The 21,066-nt window shown below is 36.4% G+C and overlaps 1 protein-coding gene across 2 annotated transcripts in view; it reads right to left on the reverse strand.

Moving 5' to 3' along the window:
- The window catches only part of FSTL5 (follistatin like 5), a 276,394-nt gene that overhangs the window by 230,883 nt on the left and 24,445 nt on the right, over nucleotides 1-21,066 (reverse strand). For both annotated transcript variants that reach the window (XM_008641923.2, XM_017745135.1), the window contains exon 3: nucleotides 2,343-2,376. In XM_008641923.2, the coding sequence (XP_008640145.1) occupies nucleotides 2,343-2,376 (34 nt within the window). The remainder of the gene's footprint in view (nucleotides 1-2,342; nucleotides 2,377-21,066) is intronic.

A 21,066-nucleotide genomic window follows, 5' to 3' on the forward strand; every position in this document is an offset into this window, starting at 1 on the left:
TCCCCTCTTAAAAAATCCAATCTAATGAAATTATTAACAAAAATTAGATATTGAACTAGTGACATTAACTGAAGTTATGAGGCACAACAGAGACTCCAGCATTTCACTTGGTAAGGATGAGCTGTAATTGTCCTCTGAATTAAGAGGACAACACTGCTTCTGAAAGTGTCAGAACCGTTAAGAAATCACAGAAATTATTTTCTCCTTCTACCATATGTAGTGGTTGAAATATGCAGAGTGTAAGGAATATTGCTAGAAACTCGTCCTGAGAATTTCAGGAAAATTTACCTATCTCACAAGAACATATGCAGAGCACAAAACATTTAGATATTGCATGTGAACTGCAGTTGCTCACTGACAAAACAAAAATGCTTATGCTGAAACATTAACTTAGTCTTGTTTCATCTGAACCAACCAGTATTTTAAGTAGAAAAAGTTTTAAGATTTTAAATAAAAATATCTTTCTGAAACTTTGCAATTACATGGAAAAAGAACACATGAAAACAAATAAATTTAAAGAATATGAAAACATATTGAACCCCACAAAAATCCCAATCATAAATCCACATCAAAATAGCATTATGCAATAAAGTATATCTGCAGATACATATATGTTCCAAAGACTACTCTTGAGTATGATTAGTCTTCCAGACCACCAAAATCTTCCAAGTTGAACTGTCAGTTTAGGCAAACATATCTTGCAAGAAGTTTAGTAGGTTAAAAATTTCCTCAAGTGATGTTACAGATACAATCACAAAAAATTTTGTGCAGCTGAGCACCAATTTCACTGTATCATATGAGAAAACGGGGATCTCCCTTCAAGTAGAGTTTAATGGGTTCCTTTGGTTGTAGCTGCAGGCACTATTTTATAATCCTTGGAAAATTATTTCCGTGCTTAGTTAACTAAACTAACAGCTAATGAATAAGATGGGCACTCCCATCCAGGTCATTCCTTTGTTCCTACTTTTACTTGTTGGTCACATACATACCATAATGACCACCTGGCAACAGTATGGGGTGGGGTGTGCAAAAAAGACTGTCAAACATCATATATAACGGACATAAATCATAAAAATCCACAAAGAATGGCCCATTTCAGAGTCCTTCAGTATTCACACATCATTTATTCCTGTAATCTAATCTGAGTTTTCACAGTCTTTTTTGTAATTTGTATTAAGTCAGGAAAGGTTTTTGGACAATACATCATGAATGCACTTACTACATGTAGAGAAGATTCAACTTTATATTGTATTAACTCAGAAAAGAAAATTATAAATCACAAATTGGTTGAAAATGAAGGAGATTTTTTGGTTCAATTATCTTTCCCATGCACACTCCTCAAATGAAGGACCATAGGACATTCAGGTGATGTAAATTATCATATCATCATAAACGATGTAATTGTCCTGACACGGCTTCAATCAACCACCAGGTTTAGTCTGCCTTTAGATGCTTGTGTTTGGCCTCAGTGTGAGAGAAAGAAAGAAAATTGAGATGAATGAGTACTATGATACATAAATAACTGGATTAAGAACAGCTAACTCAGGTGATATGATTACACATTGCTTCATAAGGCAATAAAAAAGATATAGGTTGGTTTGTAGATCCATTCCCTTGTCTCTTTGCAACATAGAGCTGCTGCTCTTTCTCCTACCCTCCCTTTGTTTTCCTTTTAAAGTATCTCATATCCTATCTCTTTAAACAACTGAAATATCAAGAGAACAATCCTTGCTACTATTGGCAATTCTGCTTTTCATTGCTTGTTTAGCCATTTTTAACCAAGAGATTTGGATGTTCTGCTCTTAACAGAGAGTTTTGGAAGTCTTAATTTTCTTGACACAAGGCTGTTTCTTTAACCTGGATATTCTATTTCATATAGTGCTTAGCCACTGGCACAAAGGTGCAGTGAAAATATAAATTGTAGGCAAAAAACACCCCCAGCAGTCATTTTGCAAGGCAGCCTATTAAGGAGATGATTCACTTGTGCACAAATTGGAATCACATCCAGTTTCAGATTTACTGAATGGAAAGGGAGAAGCTAAATTGATGGTACTGATGTTTTATGAAAGCATGATACCCAGCCATAGTCAAGGACACAAACTTAGTGAGAAGCTATCTCCCATCCGGAGTGCAGCAATCAGTGTTGTTCATCTCAGAGTTCCAAAACCAGTACCTAATACATTTACTTTCTAAATTTCAACCCCTTTCCTGGATATATTTTTATCATTTCAAATACCAAAATACTCAGTAGACAATCCATCTGGATAGTTTTTACCAATAATGAATGTTGCATTTGTGATAATTATACGAATGCCCACATTTTGAAAATAATTGGCACTTACCTTTATTTCTTGTGCTTTCATGATGCTTTTCCTGCTGCAATTAAGAGCAGAAAAATGTATTAATTGCAGAATTAGTTATCCCAAAAATCATAAAATCATAGACATACAAGATCCAAGTAAGACAGTCTAGTTCCTCCTCCATCCTGCTCCAACATAAAATCAACTGCACTTTGCCTGATGCCTCAAGAGTCCTGTATAACCCATTTTTAAACTCCCCTAGCGTTTTTCACCTTTTTTTTTCTCCAACCATGACTGTGATTAAGTGCTGGAACACGTTATCCAAGGGGGCCACGCAGTCTCTGTCACTTGACCTCTGTCTTGGGAGATGCTCATAATTCAGCTGCACAAGTCCCTGTAAAATTGAGACTTGTCCCCTGATACAATTTTGAAGCATGTAAATTTACTCAAGGTAGTAATCTGTCCCCAAAATTTCAAACTTTGATTTTATGATATTTGCTCAAAAGGATGCTCTTTATTTTGGGTACTGCAATTCTTCAAATATTTGCTGCTATATAAGTTTATGCTAGTAAAAATAGCACTAGGAGTAGGCTAAATGCAAAACACTTCTAAATTTCGTCCCATTACAAGAAAGAATTTTCTCTCATAATTTAAACAAGAAGAGGAAATTATGTAAGTTTTTTTCTTTCATTGCAATTTCTAATGGGCATTTTTAAGCATTTTAGCTTTTGATAACTAAGAGGGTGTACTGGTTACCCTTCAGTAGTTATTGTACTGTTTTATTTTACCTATATACACTAAGGATTTGTTATTATTGTGCTCATAACAGGTTCATTTAGTCTCTAAAGCATCCAGACTGTACACAGGAATCTGTAAAAAGTTAATGCTTCAGCAGCAATTAATACATCTTTTAACAGTATATCTGTTAATATTTTCTAATTCACAGGGACATAGAAATGTCTAGTTACCATTAACTTAAGCACAAGGCCATCTAATCCTCAAACAACTAAAACATATTGTTTCAACTTTTTCTAATTTTCTGAAATAATAAATAATATAGGTACTGATGCAATATTTTTGTTCTTCCCTGCAACCCAATTTTACAAATCTAAGTCAATAACTCTTTTCTTGGCTTTTTTTTCAAACAAGTAATTATGTCAAAACTTCTATGTATCTGGGAAGCATGTTTTCAAGTTTCTCCATGACTACATTAGAAACACTAATAAGAAATTAAAAAAAAAATACAAAATAAAATCCATTATCAGTAAAATGTGATGTACTTGATTGTAAGGCATTTTCTCATACATTTCTAGTATTTCCTAAACACAGTGAATGGTATTTCCTGAAATACTGGATATGGTATGATGTGCTGAATTTACCAGTATCAATTTTCACGCCATTCTGATTTTCATGCTATACTAAAATTAAAGCAATAGTTTTAGTATTGGTTAATTTCTTTCACGTTTCATTTGACACTACAGTCAGCATTTGGTTTAGAGGATCTGTCTAGGTATTTCTTCTAGTCTTCTAGAGGAGAATTTGCTTTTAACTTTCATTTTATGTATCTTTAGAAGTCATGGAGTGATACTTAGCCTTTAATAGGCCAGTGTAAACACAGAAGAATCTTGTTAATGATAAGCAATCTGTGCTTATTAAAATATCAACCAACCACCAAGATTTAGAGTTGTGTTAGCATTCAGATAGCACAATTTACAGGCTCCATGGACACTGTTTCATTCCACAAAACTCACTAGTCTTTTTTCCCTTCTTTAGTTTCAAATCAGAATAATGGAAATTTTTACCAATAAAGCTGCAATAGATTCTGAAGACTTAATCCAAGAATTGATTACTAGATCAGAGTAGACTTGCAGGAAAGCATTATTAAAAATCAAATACTGGTATCAAAGGAGAAAATAAACACTAATTAGGATGAGAAATACTTATTAGGAAGAAGAGAGTGCAAAAAGTTTGGCAAACTTCAGAGTAGAAACAAAATGATTCAGATAAAATTTTAAAATTTAAAAAAAACATGTTGGGGTTTTTTTAATGGAATGTGTTAAGATTTCAAGGAAAGGAGGCATTAACGGAAAATGTCTTTTCAGACCTCATCTCTTCTAATATCTTTATTTTCTTTAATTTCAGCTGAAGATTTTTGAGCAAATTTTCATGACTTAGTTTTCCTCAAAATACTCAAATTTTAATTTTAAGCTGCCATTCAAACTAGACAGAAAAAACTTTCTTAGCAGATCATAGAACAACCTCGGTGTGATATTCCTTGGGCCAAGCAAGATGCTTGCTAGCAGTGAAGAGCATCCACATAAAAAGAAAAGTCTCTATGCCTCAAGTTATTTCAAAATTAACCAGTGATTAGACAGGGTGTAGCATCTCTGAACTCAGAAATTAGCTTTCTGCCTAGAGAAACCTTGCTAGATTTGACTTTTCAACAGAAATAACAGAGTTAAAAAATGCAGACAAATTTATACTGAGGCTGAATTAAATACAGATTCCTCCTTAATACTGAAAGATAAATTATGTGAAATATTTGCTGTAGAAAATCACTAAGAAGCAATGAATTATGCTAGTGAGACAGTGTTACAAGCACCTATAACTTAGGAAAATTAATTTCAGATGCTCATGGAAATAGGAACTGCTCATCCTGCTGGGAAACAGACAAAAAAATAAACAAAAATTTCATGGTCCTGGAATGTGAGAGTGGTAAATGAACTTTTGAAACTTTAGGTAAACAAATGTTCGTAGTGACATTTATTTCCACCTGCATTTGTGTAGTTTGCTAGGCTGTTAGTGCTAGTTGGACTGAAAATAACAAAATTCTACCCATATACTATTAGAAAGTGTGTAAAAGTGCAAGCATTGTGGTAGTAAGTAAAATGTACTTCTGTATGAACACTTGTGTGGAGGACATCAGAAACACACTATTGCACATATTTCTGTTGTTTTTCTCCTGTAATTGCATTATGATACATAAACAGAATATTTTCACCTAACATGTTAACAATCAAAGAAATTATATGCAAATAAATAAATAAACAAATAAATCTATACCTATATATAAATAAAACTGGAATGATTACATGAACTGCACTACTATATTGGTACCTACTGATATCAGCCATCTGTAAGCAGAACCAACATGAACCAAACATTTTGTATTCCAGGATATTTTTATCAGCTTCAATATAGCAAAACACTTTTGAATTTAGCACTTTCCAAACGAATTAATCAGACAGGTTGCATGGCATTTTATGGGCTTATGTTGCATTACAGTGTATCGGCCTGGTGAAATGGATCGATGCAGAACATATTAAAACTCTAAAGAAACCTTTCCTGTATGCCCAAAAGGCTGAATTTAAAGTAAACTTTCCAAAGTACACTCCATGGAAGTGGAGACAATGATTTTCTGTTATGTTTGTGAACTAAAAAAAGATCACAGATGGTTTACCATACAAATCATTATTGTTACAAATCATACGTTATAAACTATTTGCAATATAAATTAAATGAGGCTCTGCAAAGAAACTCATTTAAATACACAGAAATGCTTTTCTAAGGTATGAAAGGTCCTTTTCTAGTGCTATTTTCTTTTTTGTCTTAATACATAAACACTATCAACATCTCTTAAAACAACCCAGCATTTTGACATCATCATTAGTCAGAAATGCCATGTTTGCTAAATGAGGCTGGCATACTATCAAGTCTTATTTAGAAGGGCTTCATATTAGCAATAAGGGGTGTAGAGAAGGACAGTGAAAATGACTCTTAAATTGCAGTGATTCCCAAGAAGGTACAAAGCTATTTATAGGAAAGACCAGAGCTGATCTGTAAAAGTAATTGACATTCTAGGACTAAGACAATACATCAACTATTTAAGAAACAATAAAGCCTATTTCTTAGCTCCATTTAAATATGTATCTTGTGAATTTTCCCTTTTTGAAAGAAAATTAGTGTTTGTAAACCTTGGAAGTTGCACATAGAAACATTCTGACTTCCACTTAATTCTGTGTTCTTTAAAAGAGAAACTACATGACTGTATTGCATCTAGAACCTCACTTATCATTGTGCCTGAATCATCTGCTGAGGATCTGGGTATGTGTCTGCCAGAGTGGGCTACTGATAAAGAAGATGAGACCTATTTTGTCTTTGGAAAACTCAGACAAAACGTCCTTTGCTATGCTGGTTCTATTTTAAAAGTAGCTGCCGAATTAATCAAATTCCTAGAATAAACAAAGTACTAATTAGTGTAAAGCATATGGTAGATTGTCCTTGACATGTGGCAAAAATTTAAATAATTTAATAAACATAAACCATTAATTACAGAAGCTGATGAAAAAGCGAGTGCAGTTATTTGCTTTTTTTACATTTTTTAATGAAAAGTTATCATTAGTCATATAATAGAATATAGTGAAAATGCAGAAAATCAGTTTTGTGTTCATTATCTTTAAGGCTAATTCTGCATTGGGGTACTATATTGGAAATAATAATAGTAATTATTATTATTATTATTATAATGGAATAATTGTTATTAAAGAAAATATTTCATTAAGAGAGGAAACAAAATAGTTATTGTTAAAACTTGTACAAGCTATAGTAGCTGAATTAACAATATATTCACTTAAATTAATACAGCAACTTTAATTACAAGAAATGTGAATTACAAATGTACAGAAACTTTTTATTCATGGGTGAAATAGCAGCATGGTTACAGCCAGGGAGTACAAGCACACATACTGCACAAAGCAATCTGGTATACTATTCTCAGACCCAATTTGATCAATGACATTAGGCTGAAGATTTGTGTTTCAAAGAAGTTTTACAGAATCAAACTTCAGCAGAGTCTTAGCAACTGCAGTACAATTGCAATTTAAACTAAAAATGCATGCAAAGCAGAAGCAATGACATTTACATTTGTAAAGCTATTCTGTTAAGCAGCAGTAAGCAATGCCTTGCTTCCTATCGTAAGGAAGAAAGAATGTGCAAAAAGTGAACCATTTTCCTCTTGCTCTTGTCAGAACACTATTTACTGCAGAAAGCTTTTTAGTTCAGTGTTTGCAACAGGATTCCTGAACTGGTATTCTGCATACACAGCCCAGTCTTCTTAGAGATTGCCACCATTTATAGCAGCAAATTCTGAGAAAATAATATGCCACAGGTTATTCTTGTATTGATTAAGGCATCACATGAATATAAGATTGTGTGAAGGAAACAAGATGTGAAGCAAGGTTGCTAGGCAAAAATAAGGTAATATATTAAGCTGTTGAAGTTTTCAGAATTAATGGCATTCCCAGGAATATTGCTAAATATTAGTCTTAATATTACAGTATTACAATATTACAGGCCTGGGGAGAAAAAATGATGAAGTCTTGAATTCGTGAATCTGTATGAAAGCAACCCAACAGTATTTGGGGAGCCTGGATACAAGAGTGAAATATTTGTCATAAAAACCAAAACTGCGGTGATGCAATGTTTTTATTGTATTTTGTATGTTCTTTGTACCCTAAGGGCTCATCCCTATCTTCCCCACTTCCACTCCCGGTTGATCTGTGCCAGATCCAAGCCGCTCCCCCAGTGCTCCCAAAAATGGTTATCCCCTCCCCTTGGTCTGGCTCCTTCCCTATCAATCACCCAAACCCCTCCCGGAGTTCTGGACTGTTCTGCGCCTATCACCAAAGCCCTCCCTAATTACCCTTATATGGTCCCCGTCAATCCCCCGAGACCCTGCCCCCTCGGATACCTCCCCTCTTGGAAATCCCCTAAACCTCGATGCCCCATTGGCGCATGTGACCCCTTTCCCTCCACCTCTCGAGACTATTGGTCTGCGTGAATGTCTATCCCTGTCCATATCCCTCCCCCAAAGACCCCTATTGGCCCCCTGTCAGGCCATCCCCGTTGTAACACCTCTCTTTATAGGTTGTTGCACGGATCCGATGTGTCCTTGTGCTCCTTGGACTCCGTTTGGGCAGTAAATCTGAAACTGTATCCAAAGGCAAGCCTCCCCGTAACTTTTTATCTTTCCCTTCGTCAAGGGCTGCTGACTGCTACAGTGCCTGGAGCCTTTGCTCCCCTGGGTAGAGCAGAGGCTTCAGAGGAGTAGCCTTAAAGCTCCATGCCTCCAGCTGCTGCCCATTCCTGCCGCACACCGCTGGAACCAGCCTGGGCAGTGGACAGCAGCGGTCACTGCGACACAAAACCAAACCAACCACAGAGATGGGAAGGGTGAACTGTGAAATACGCCGATTTGGTTCTTGCTTTGCTGATTTAGATCCCTGAGGAACATGAAGATCACTCACGGTAGACCCAGGAAGCTGAGTTTGAAGCAGTTGTTCTCTGTGTGCAGATTACAATCCCTTGAAAGCAAAGGGGAAGCACAGCAGAAATAAAGATCTGAAAAAGTTCAACATCATCTTGTCTATGTCTACATGCTCTGAAGGAAAACTATCTCTAGACCAGGCTTCAACAAAGTGTGTGATTTCTAGGGACGAAAAGTGGACAGAAGAAGTTCTACACAAAGATCCACAGGTTTTTTTCAATTCAGGCCTGTCTGATATACAAGTAAATAACCTAGATGTTTGCAAAGGCATGTATTATTCTTAAAGGCAGCCTTTGTGCTCAAGGTGAAACAGTTCTGGGCTAAAGTTGCTGTCTAAATTCCAGTGTTCTTCAGTTACTGAATTTAAGCAGATTCCTGCTAGCAACACAGTAACACTGTTTATACCTCATGTATGCACCATATATTGCATTCTACAAAACAACATTTCTTTTTTAAAATAGGCAGAGTCAGTCAGATTAGTACCTTTTCAAAGCAACACTTCCTTCTGGCAGGATTGTTCATGATTCACATAGACACATTTCCAAAGCAATGCTGCCTAGTGTAAAAAGACCTGCTTGCATCAGGCTGCAGATAGCTCCCAAGACAAATAAGCACCCTATAGGACCTCTAATCCCTGATTACTCTTGCAGTTGGAAGGTAGCTGAGAAGTAGTTTTGGGGTTTATATTTAAATTCAAGGATTCTTATTTCACTAAATCATTGGGGTTTAACAGTACTATAAATTTGTTGTTGTTGTTATTTTTTGTTTGTTGGGGTTTATTTGTTTGTTTCCAGTGTAAGAGCTTGTCCAAGAGGAACCCTAATGATTCTACAGGCCAAATGAAACTGTAGTGAACTATGGGGAATTATAAGGAAGTACATGAATAATGACTTAACAAAAGTAATTACTATTTGTGCATATTTTGCATTAAACTTCATATGCTCAGACACTCAGTGCAGTATTACTTTCCCATGCACAGACAGCATAAGATGTATTTTCTTCAAGACTACCAAGAAAGAAATGCAATTACACAGGACAGTTGGTGAGGTGCTACAGATGAATTTACTTATTTGATGTAGCTCAGAAGCTAATCATATTCAGTGTAAATATACATTTATTTTGCAATTATCTGAGAACACTCTAGATGTGAATAGGCAAAGAAGGGGGAAGAGATCTCCAAGAAGCAACACTTTAGCATACTGAATTATCACTGGAAATTCTAGGGTACAGTATTTAATGGGTATTCTATTATCTTCCCCCTTACATCAGTACCTAAAGCTCCAGGTACCCTCACAATAACTGAACAGTAGTATATTTCCTGACAATATACTGCTAGTTAAAAATAAGGCAAGCCAGTACAGAGGGATCTTAGCCACAGAATTCCAAATGACATTAATGGCAGTAATTTGCCTACAATCCCTCTTCGTTTTTCTTTTTAAATTTCAGAGGTGGTTTTAAGTGTAATTTTCTAAAACCACATAATGTATTTTGCTTTTTATTATTCAGTCTGTCTGAGGCTCACTCAGATCTTATTTTTCCTCTTAGCAGATTTTTGTACAGATAGATGAAAATCTGCAGGAAGAATGACAATTAGAGGGTATAGACATGAGAGCATAAACATCAATTACCTTCTTATAATCCAGGAATGCAAGTAGTATTTAGTCTGCACTAAGACATAATTACGGGTAAAATTGTAGTCTTTCTACAAGTATTGATTAAAACCAGTATGCTGAGGCATTGCTAGGAATAACAGGTTCTTTCTACCATTCATTTTATAAGGGCAGATAAAGTAGTGTAGCAAAGCAAAAGGAAAGTTCAGGATATGAATATTAATCAATTGCACCTGCCCTTTTGAAAAGTGTTAAACTCTGTATTTGAGGAACACATTCATTTAAACCAGAGATCTGATGAAAGGTTATATCGTGTTACCCACCGTGTGACATTTAGGAAACTAGAAAGTAAAATTAGGATTGTATTTTCCTCTACTGAATCTTAGAAAATTCAGGATTAACTCAGTATTTGATTGGTGAATTTCAATTTATTTTTCAAAATGAATTATGAAGTGCAGCTATATACTCTGCAGATACACTAACAATTGGTTACAGTTTTCCTACTGTGTAGTAGGCAATGCACTGTAAAGTTTTGAGTTACTTTCTCTTGGCATTCATGCTGGAAACAATTAGCTTGAAAAAAAGAGTTCACAGAGAGCTGAAATAACAATCCAGTAAATAGCTGAAGTTCTAATCTAATTGATAATACTGGAGTTTTAATTATAGTAGTTCCTTTTATATATATATATGAAGACATCTATTTTTCTTCCCTGCCTTAGACTGATACAAGCAAACACCAATAAAATAGAGTTTGTTAGGAATAGTAAACTACAAATAATGTCTTGCAAATATTTCCTTGTACCAAACCAATCACTTTGATTGTGTTCCATCTAATGATGGAGTAGGTCCCAAGAAGCAGTCACTGGCAAAACAAGACAGATGTATCCAAATGGTAAGCTCTGTACTTTGCTAATAATAATCCATCAAAAATTTTTTTTGAAAATATGAAGATATAGAAAATATTTGAAGATTCAGTAAATTCTTTGAAAGGTATGTTTCACTATGCCCCACTTAGAGGAGGAATGAAGGAATAATGAAATAAATAGGTGACCTTTATATGGAAAGTCAGACTGACCAATGCAATGGTTTCTCAGACCTTTATAAAAATGCCACAAACTATGTGTTGCAGTGGGATTAGTCTTTTACAGTTTTGGGGATCATCTGCTTGCAATACAGTAGTTACTGTTAATTTCAGAATTGTAGCATCAAATTATGTAATACCAAATAATGACACATATACCAACAAGTTGAATACATTCCATTAAGATGATGTAATATTAGTGCTTTGTTACTTGCATTGATGTATGACAATAATCCACAGGTAATAATAATAGAAAGCAATGGCATTTAGTGAAATGAAATAGTGAAATGAAATAGTGAAATGAAAATTCCACTGATGCCTCAAGAGAGTGATAGGCCTTACTTGTCCCCAGAAAATAGACTTAAGTTATAAGCTGCTTGTTAGAGTTACATAACCAAAGTTATAAGCAATACAATAAACAAATGACTAATAATTTTTCTTAGGTTTGTTTTCATTGGAAGAAGGGGCCTAGAATAAGCTTGTTAGATTTCTCTTACTTCAAATAATATTTTGTTAGAATGCATTGGGCAGGGGGATTCAATTTCATGAAGTTGTTTGATAGAATTGACAATGAACATTAAGCAGATGCTATTAACATTATGCAATGTTACAGAAATATTTATAGCTATTAAACTCACTTCACATGAACATACTGTTCATACACTGCATTGTTTATACATTGTATTAATTTATATAAATAGTATAAATGCAGTTGAGTGTAGTTAACCAAGCACATTAAATGGAAACTTTCAGGTTTTTTCCAATTTTTTAAAAGATACGGCAAATGAAACAAAAATCTCTTACTCATCTCTTGCATCTCATGAGACCCCACCTCAAGTTCTGTGTTCAGCTCCGGGATCCCCAGCATACGTACATGGAGCTGCTGGAGTGAGTTCGGGAGAGGCCCACAAAGATGCTCAGAGGACTGACGCACCTCTCCCATGAAGTCAGGCTGAGACTTGGGGCTCTTCAGCCCACAGAAAAATCTTTCAGATACCTTCAAGGCCAAACCATTCTATGATTCTGTGAGCAATTTTAATGAAGTCAAATAGCAACATTTTTGTATTAGTAAAGTTTGGGAGAGCTTTGTTTTGAATGTTATGTTTTAGGCATAAAGCTTCTGTGTTCTTAACACTATGGTTATTTAACCATAGCTGTACCAATGCATAACAATAAGAACAAAGATGTAACTAGACATCTTTTAATTAGGCTGTCATTAAGCTCTCCATTTTCTTTGTGTCAGGCCCAAGCACAGAAACCAAAACCTTTAATGCTTTCAATGGGTATTCTATCCTTTAGCCTCATCTTTTGAAAGGAGACTGGGGTTTTTTGTTGTTTTAACTAATGCTGTTGTTTGGGTTTTCTTCATAATGGAAAATAAATCTGAAACTGAAAGACATCACATTCCCTTAGCTCATGGTTGAAGGGATTTGAGAATTCTGATGGGTGTAGTGTTCTTGCCTGGTATGATTTACCATGGAATCAGTTATCAGGAACAAATACAGTGCCCTGAGCTGGACTACGTATATGATCCCACCAGCAATTATAAAAAAGAAAAAAATAACATGTCATAACAACTACTGTAATCTAGCAGTCACCTTACCCAGAACTGAAGGCATTTTAAGGTAAAAATAGCCTATTTCAGTAAGTTCACAAGGTAAGAGGACTTTCTTACTGTTATTTTGATCTATAAACAATGGAGATGAAGTCACAGAGTTTTCCAGTTACAAAATTCTCAAAAGGAAAGGCTGCTGAAGAAAGCCAAATTGAATACACCTAAACCTAATATACATAAACACAGATCAATGCTTCTTACCATGGCTCCTTGCAAAGATTTCAAATGAAAAGATTTAAACTGTTCACAAAAAAAAATGCTAAAAAATTTCTTAGATATTGAGATAGCAAATATTTGTACTGCAAGATAACAAAAGTCATGTTCACATGAAGTACAGATGGGTTGTTCAACCTGACATCTTGGTAACACAAAATCAGAACAGTGGCTGCTGTAAAAGAAAAAAATAAAAAGGTACAGTAGTATATCATTAAATACTACTTTATCTAAAAAATACCAGATTTGTGCTCCCACTGCATATCACACACCCAGTAAAATTATCACAGTTCAAAATGACAACTGAAAACATAGTTAGAAAAAAGTAAGCAATGGAGAAGAGTTAAAACTAGTGATGTATTTTCCCACTACTAAAAGGAGACAATTTATTCTGAACTTGTTTTTCTACCACACAAAGTATAGGAATAAAAGTATTAAAGATGTTTTAAAATATGGATATTGAAAAGAAACATGGATGCAAGACCTAACATTTAGCCAACCTAATTGATGCCAATTTAAGAGGAATCTAACAGTGCACAAATATTTTGATTTGATTGTATAATAAAGCCCAGTGTAACAAAGAGTTTTCTTTCTTTCTTTCTTTTATTGCTGTATACCAATGCTACATTCCCTCAGTTGGGAATACATCACCCTATAGATGCACAGTATACTAATGTTTAAAACTGTAATGGCTTGACACTGGCTGGATGGCAGCACCCACCAAAGCTGCTCTATCACTCCCCTCCACAAGTGGACAGTGGGGAGAAAATATAATGAAAGGTTCATGAGTTAAGGACTGGGAGAGGTCACTCACCAAATACTGGTACAGGTATAACAGAATTAGAGATATTAACTGAATTTACTTCTAAGAAAATCAGAGCAGTATGATGAGAAGTAAAATAAGACCTTAAAAACACCTTCCCCCACTCTTCCCTCCTTCCCGAGTTCTACCTCTTCCACTGCAGCAGCACAGGGAGATGGGGAATGAGGGTTTTGGCCAGTCCATCACACATTGTTCCTGCCATTGCTCACAGAGAGGAGCCCTTCCCCTGCTCTAGTATGGGGTCCCTCCCCTGGGAGACAGTCCTTCAGTGAAGTTCTCCAACCTGAATCCATCCCTTCTGCAACAGTTCTCCTCATAATGCTGCTGTTGTAACATGGGTCACTCTTCCACAGGGTGCAGTCCGTCAGGCACTGCCTGCTCCAACGTGGGTTCCCCATGGGGTCACAAGTCCCACCAGGAAACCTATTCCAGCATGGGCTCCTCTCTCCATGGGCCTGCAGGTCCCTGCCAGCCTCCTTTCAGGCATCCACCTGATTGGGTGTGGGTCTCCTTCATGGGCTGCAGGTGGATCTCTGCATCCTCATGGTCCTCCATGGGGTCACAGCTGCTTCACCATGGTCTGCACCACAGGCTGAAGGAGAATCGCTGCTAGGGCACCGGGAACACCTCCTCCCTCTCCTTCTGATCAGACACTGGTGTCTGCAGAGCTGTTCCTCTCACATATTCTCTCCCCACTGTTCACTTAATCCAGTTATATCTGCACAATAACTTTTCTTCCTTCTTGAATATGTTATCACAGGGGTTACCGCCATTTCTGATTGGCTCAGCCTTGGCCAGCAGTGGGTCTGTCCTGGACCCGGCTGGCACTGGCAAAAGACATCATGAAGAAAGCCTCTGGCAGCTTCTCACAGAAGCCATCCCTGCAGCCCCGCTGCTATGAAGACCAGGTCAAGCTAACCCAACACAAAAGCAAATGCTTAAACTACATAATTATTTTCATTTAAAACCAGAATTTAAATAGCCAATTAGAATCAGAGGTGAAAAATAAACCATAAGCTAAGCTGATCATTATTTAGTTAAAAATTTAAAAAAAAAAAGTCTGGGGTACAGCCCAGTTTGTCTACATACCAAGAAAACTATTATACACCATGTTTATTATTTAATATAAGTTTAATATAAGTTTTATTTTGATTTTTACTTATTACTTCTCACATTATAAGCATTTTCTATGCTATAGGATGTTACTTTCATTTTAACAAACCAAGATAATAAAGGTTAATATAGATAATAAAAGTCTACATCTTCTAGGTAATAAATATAGGTATTAAATCCAAGAGGAAAATGCCTGAGAAAAAGAAGCAATGGAAAAGAATAAAATAAAGCATTTCCCTGATAGGAAAAAAAAATAAAGAGATGGAATTAAATTACAAAGTAGTCTTGAGGACCTGAAGAGCAGGAGGCAACAAGGAAGCCATGGAAAAGAGCCAGATCTCATAAACACACAGTTCAAGTACCTGGCCTCTTTCATGATCTTAGAAATACAAACTGCACAAATTTAAACAGGAGCAAATCACCTCAAGTAATATATCAAACAAATCTCTCCTGGCTTTGTTTTGCTATTACTGCAATTGCAATTTGTGAGGACAATTTGCTATCATAATAGAATATGAAAAAACACGCTTATCAAGAATCTGAAATGATAGCTGATATACATTGGGTTTGCACTGAATCCCAAACACCAGAAAGGTAAAAAACCATTTCTTATCTATTCCCAGGATAACTGGAAATCCTCTTCCTAGGATTCAACCTGAGAAGGCCAAGCTGACTACTGAAGAAGGTAATTACATTGCCTCCCTATACCACCATGTTATGTTTTATCCTTTGTTGTCAACCCGGAAAGGGAAATTAAAAAAACAATGTTAATCAAAAGGTAGATCATACATGTGAATTTCATCATCCCTCAAAATATTCGGTTGAGATTAATCTTTTCCACAGTGATGATGTTCAGTAACAGGAACAAAAAAGATAGGCACATCAAGAGGTTCAGCCCAATAGTTAAGATGCACCTTTTCTCCCTGACTGGCCCTCTTGATCTGACTACAAGTTTATACAAGTTTATAGACAGGCATTGCTAATAAGTATCAGCAGGCATCTTGAAAGCAGGGATCAGCCTTGCCTTAATTCCAGACTTTGATACTCCACCCTCCAGTTACTGACTAGCTGGAAGGATTATAGAAGAAATTTTACAGGGAGAATCTAGAAGCAACTTTCGTAAAATGTAAAAAATGCTTTGAGCATGTAGTGAGACACAGCAAAAATAAAATGTTTAATTGATATTAGCTTGTTAATGCACAATGATTGTAATGGGATTTAAAGAAAAAATTACCCATGTCTTTTTAATGCTACTGCCCACAGGAAAAATCAGATTAGAATGCAGAATTCCCTCCCTCTCCTGAGAAAAGGAAAATAAAATTAAACAAACAAACAAACAAAAAACCAAAGACTTCTTGACTACACTTACAGATTAAAAAACTAAAACTGAGTCTTGCTACTTCTAATCCTGGAATTTGCATAGGACATAGATACTGTGCTCACAGAACCTCAGAAGGAAGAAAATTCTCATGTTGCTTTAGAGCTGAGAGAAGCACTGATGTGACCAGGAAAAGTTCTGTTCTTACTCCTCAGAATTCACTGCTCATCTTCAATAGATTTTTTCCCTTCTCTCTCCCTAGGACAGAGGATTTTAGAGGATCCCATTTTATGACTTCTCAGATCCTGCAAGCAAACAGATTTTCCAGATAGACATGGTGAACTATAAATCTCAGGTTGTCTAGAGACCAGACAACACAGGGAAAGCCCAGGCTAGTTTTGAATCCTGGAATACTACTTTCTATGCATTTCTTTCTTGGCCATGACACTCTAAATGACAATAAAATCATTGAGCACTCAGCCTGTTTATATTTTACAGGCGTTTCAGTGCTGTTAGTTGAGGGAGAACATTTTATAAGTTTTGGGCAAAAACCTAAAAGTAATACATGGGGTTTTTTCTGTGCTTTGTGCTTATGTATTCAAATTTGCTTTTAATAACCTGGGACAGAAACTTAGGTTTTTCTCTTGCTTTAATTCAGACAAACTCTGATTAAACACTTCCAAACTGGATCTAATGTTAATGTAACCTAAACCCCTCTAAACTGACCTAGTCCTGAGCCCTAATTTAATGTGAATCAGGGTTGAACTGATGAATTTAGCAGGAAACAGCAACAGTAAGAAGGGAAGGAGAGAAGAAAAAGGGACAGAGGCAGGTTTTTTACAGGAAGTTAAAAGCAGTATTTTAGTCTGGAGAAACATCACAGACAACAGTGAGGGCTGCACATCTGAGTCACTTCCCCTTAGCCCTTTGGTAAAACAAGACAAAACCAGGACAAGGCTGGAAAGAAGTTTGAATCAACAGATGAGTAGAAGCCAGTGAAAGCTGGCACATCCCCTTTGCTGTAACCTCTGTGCACTCCCGCTCAGCTGGACAACAGAAGCTCTTTTCTGACGGAGCATCCTGCACGGGCCCAGACACAGGCCAAGGCTAAGGCTGAGGCTCAGGCTGAACTCTGACTTCCCGGGATTCTCCCCTCTCTCTGTTCCCAGGTTCCCCCGAGCCCAGCCCTGCCTATGCTGTCGGGGCAGTGGTTGCTCTCAGTGAGCGCTTAGCCCTGAATTTTGGGAACATGATTGTCCTAACCTCGAAAGTTCAGAATTGGGCCTGAGTAAAAGGAGTCCAGGGGACAAGGACTAAATTACACCTTCACCAACTGTCCCTTTAGACTAAAACTGAACTGCTCCCCACCCGTGATGAGATCATTAACAACGAGGCACTGTCACCAGTATTATTCCCTGCTAAACCATGTGAATCACCTGGCTTGCCAAGGTGGGTTGTGTGTGCATGTGTTAGATACGCAGAGTTGGCATGCCCTGGAGTATACATATGGATGTACAGGCTATATTCCATATTTCTTAGCGTCTGACAGAGAATCGGCAGCCAACAGTTGCCATTCTGTTGGCTGCCACCTGCCTGTTTATACCTGGAATCTCAGAGCATACAGTCTTTCACTGAAGACATTGCATAAACATTGGTCTCTGTCAAAGGCATACAAATTACAAGAAGAAAATTCATTAGGATGCGAAAAATACTTCCTAGCAATATCAGGTGGGAACCTAGGTATTAACAAATTGCTCACAATACTTCAGCAGCAATGCAAGAAGACTCCCAAATGGAAAGTACCTTACAAACTCTTCCAGTGTTATGACAAATGAAGAACCAAGGATTACCTGGCTTAACAAGAAATTCACATGCTGTTCAGACACAGCCTGGTACTTCTCAGCATAACCACATAAATGTAAGCTGTGGCAGTTAAACAAGGGTAGGGGACTGGAAACAAAACTTTGAGGAGTGCTTTGTAATATTCTTTCTCAGTTCTGGTTCAAGAGAACTCATCTCTTCCTGGTTTTGAATAGTTCATATATAAACAATGTAGTCAAACATTTGATCTTCATTGCCATTAAAATGGCCATGATAATGAGCATTTCTATAATTATGTATTATAATGAAATACAGAATCAAAGAATGTTAGGACGTTTGGAAGTCACCTTGTTATATCTTCCTGCTCAAGCATGGTCACCTGCAACAGGTTGTCCCAGACCACGTGCAGACAGTTTTTAAATGTCTGCAAAGATGAAGACTTAACAAGCACTCTGGGCAATCTGTTCCAGTGCTGAATCACCCTCGAAGTAAAATAATGCTTCCTTATGCATAATTTTTTTCCCTATTTGTAAAGTTTTTTTCCATACCAATGCTATTCTTATGCTTTCAGATAATCATATATATAGATTAAATTCCTACTTGTAATTTCTATGCATGAGAAGCTGAAATCGTTTATAATCCCTTTTAAAACAACAAAAGCTTTATGATATGAATGCCTGTTTTCACCACAAACACAATCATTATTTCAAGAGAGTACCTAAGTACCAACAGGATTGTTTTTCCCTGCATGTTGACATTTAAGGTTGCTCTCGGTGGACTATTGTTCAAGTTAGATAAATTCCCCTTTATGAGAGCAACAGTGATTAATATATATCTATTTTTTAATCTTTGCACACATAAACTTGCATACATATTGCCTAATCAAAGGAAATGTAACTGCATATATTCATTATCATCTGTTTGTAGTAAGTATTCTATTGGCATAACTTAATCTAAGCACTCGATTTATTAAGTGTTTGATTGAAGCAGAAAGTTTCTTTTACCAGATTTATATTTTGAGTATCCATATCCATGCCAAAGCTGGTTTTAAAAATTGACTTTAGAAAAGTTTTACATTCCTAGCTTTTTTATACAAACATATATCCCTAATACCAAAAGCTGAACGATACTAAAACTTTTTTTTATCTAGACATATTGCCTAGGAAAAAACCCACCATATTTTTCAATATATTGTTTTATATCTAGTTTTAATTACTTTTATCTTGTTTGCATATGTCTGTGTGATTCCCCCAATATTAAACTTGAAAAGTTTATGACAGCCTATTCCAAGAATTATATGAGAGTTATCAGTACTTTAAAAGTATAATTAAGACAACATAAACACCAACATATGAATAGTTCCACATACATTCATTAAGATCAGAGAACATCTAACCTCAGAAAATAATACTAATCATACCCCATATTCTGTCCTTCATTGTTCTTACAGTCTTCATGGTTTTGTGTTGGGGTTTTTTTGCACACGTGATTTCTCTCTCACATGATTCATTCCATGGTTTCATTACTAGTTTCTCTCTTCCTTCTAGATTTCAAAGAACCTTTCTTGTGCTATTTTATTTTATTTTGCTTACAGCTGTCAAATGGAAATAAAGTGATGAGACAAAGTTTTGATAATACTCAGCATAAAAAACCTGTGTGCTGATAGAGTTATGTATTTCTTTGACTGTAGCCTGATTCAGTCTTTATTCTGATTGAGAACATTCCATAGAGGATGCATAATTGTATAATTTTAAGATTTTATTTTCCATCTGTTAAGAAACTTCTTGTATTTAATCTACATAGCATACAAAATATTTGCTAATAGGCAATTTTACTTGTTTGAGAACTCACACTGTCAATTCCTCCTTATATGACGAGATATTGGGTCTTTTTTTTTAAACTGAGGACCAAAAAGAAGTATCTTTCATACTTTATAAAAAAGTATTGAGAAATAAAACTAGCAGTATCTTGAAACATTAATAGAAACTAACATTTAGAGTTTCTGGCTATAATTCAGACCTTTTACTTGTAGCACAAAAATTTAGAAGGGTGAAAAGAATTTTTTTTTTCATCTCTGCTTGACTGTAGGTCTTAAGGCACTTCAGATGTTGCTCCCATGACTATCATGCCAAGAAAAAATAAAGTTGATCAGACCTATGCTAACTTTAGACAGCCCATGGAAATATTACAGCCCTCTTCCTTGTTTTACAGAACCACCACAGAAGCTTCCCTTTCAGCAACCAGAAGAAGAGCAGGACTTGTTAGCTGAGAACTGTTTCAGGAGTCCTGGATTCATGACAAAGGAGCAGCAGGTGGGTATAATTTGAATGACATGTAGTCGTTGAATATGGGAACCACGTAACTCAGAAAACATCTGCACTATGCCATGGTCCAAAACTCCTAAATTCAGCAAGCACTGGGAACATCTACCTCTTGCAAACAAGTTAACTTCAGCACCATTCTTCTTTGATGGGCAGTTTCCCTGTTCGTTGCACAGACTGAAATTCACTGAGGACTGGGACAAGTCATTGCCTTAAGCAGATGCTGACAGTTGCTTTAAGAGACAGCCTCTCCTGGCTCTCCCTCTGAGTTTCTGTTGATATAACTAATCTCTAGTTTTTGAAGCTGTTGGGGTTTTTTTTGTTTTTTTTTTTTCTCTGTTAAAGGAATTTTCCCCCTATACATGTTGCTAGGGGAACAAATGGCCGAGTATTTAGATAAACAAATGACCTGGCTGCTCTTTTTGTTTCACCTGGGGGTGTGGGCAGTCGGTCTCGGCATCGCACCTGCCCTGCTCACTGGGAGCCGCCAGCGCCCCTGCCGGCTGCGAGCGGCACTGCACCCCAG

The sequence above is a fragment of the Corvus brachyrhynchos genome, unplaced genomic scaffold (genome assembly GCF_000691975.1).
Source record: "Corvus brachyrhynchos isolate BGI_N302 unplaced genomic scaffold, ASM69197v1 scaffold249, whole genome shotgun sequence".
Classification (NCBI taxonomy): Eukaryota; Metazoa; Chordata; class Aves; order Passeriformes; family Corvidae; genus Corvus; species Corvus brachyrhynchos.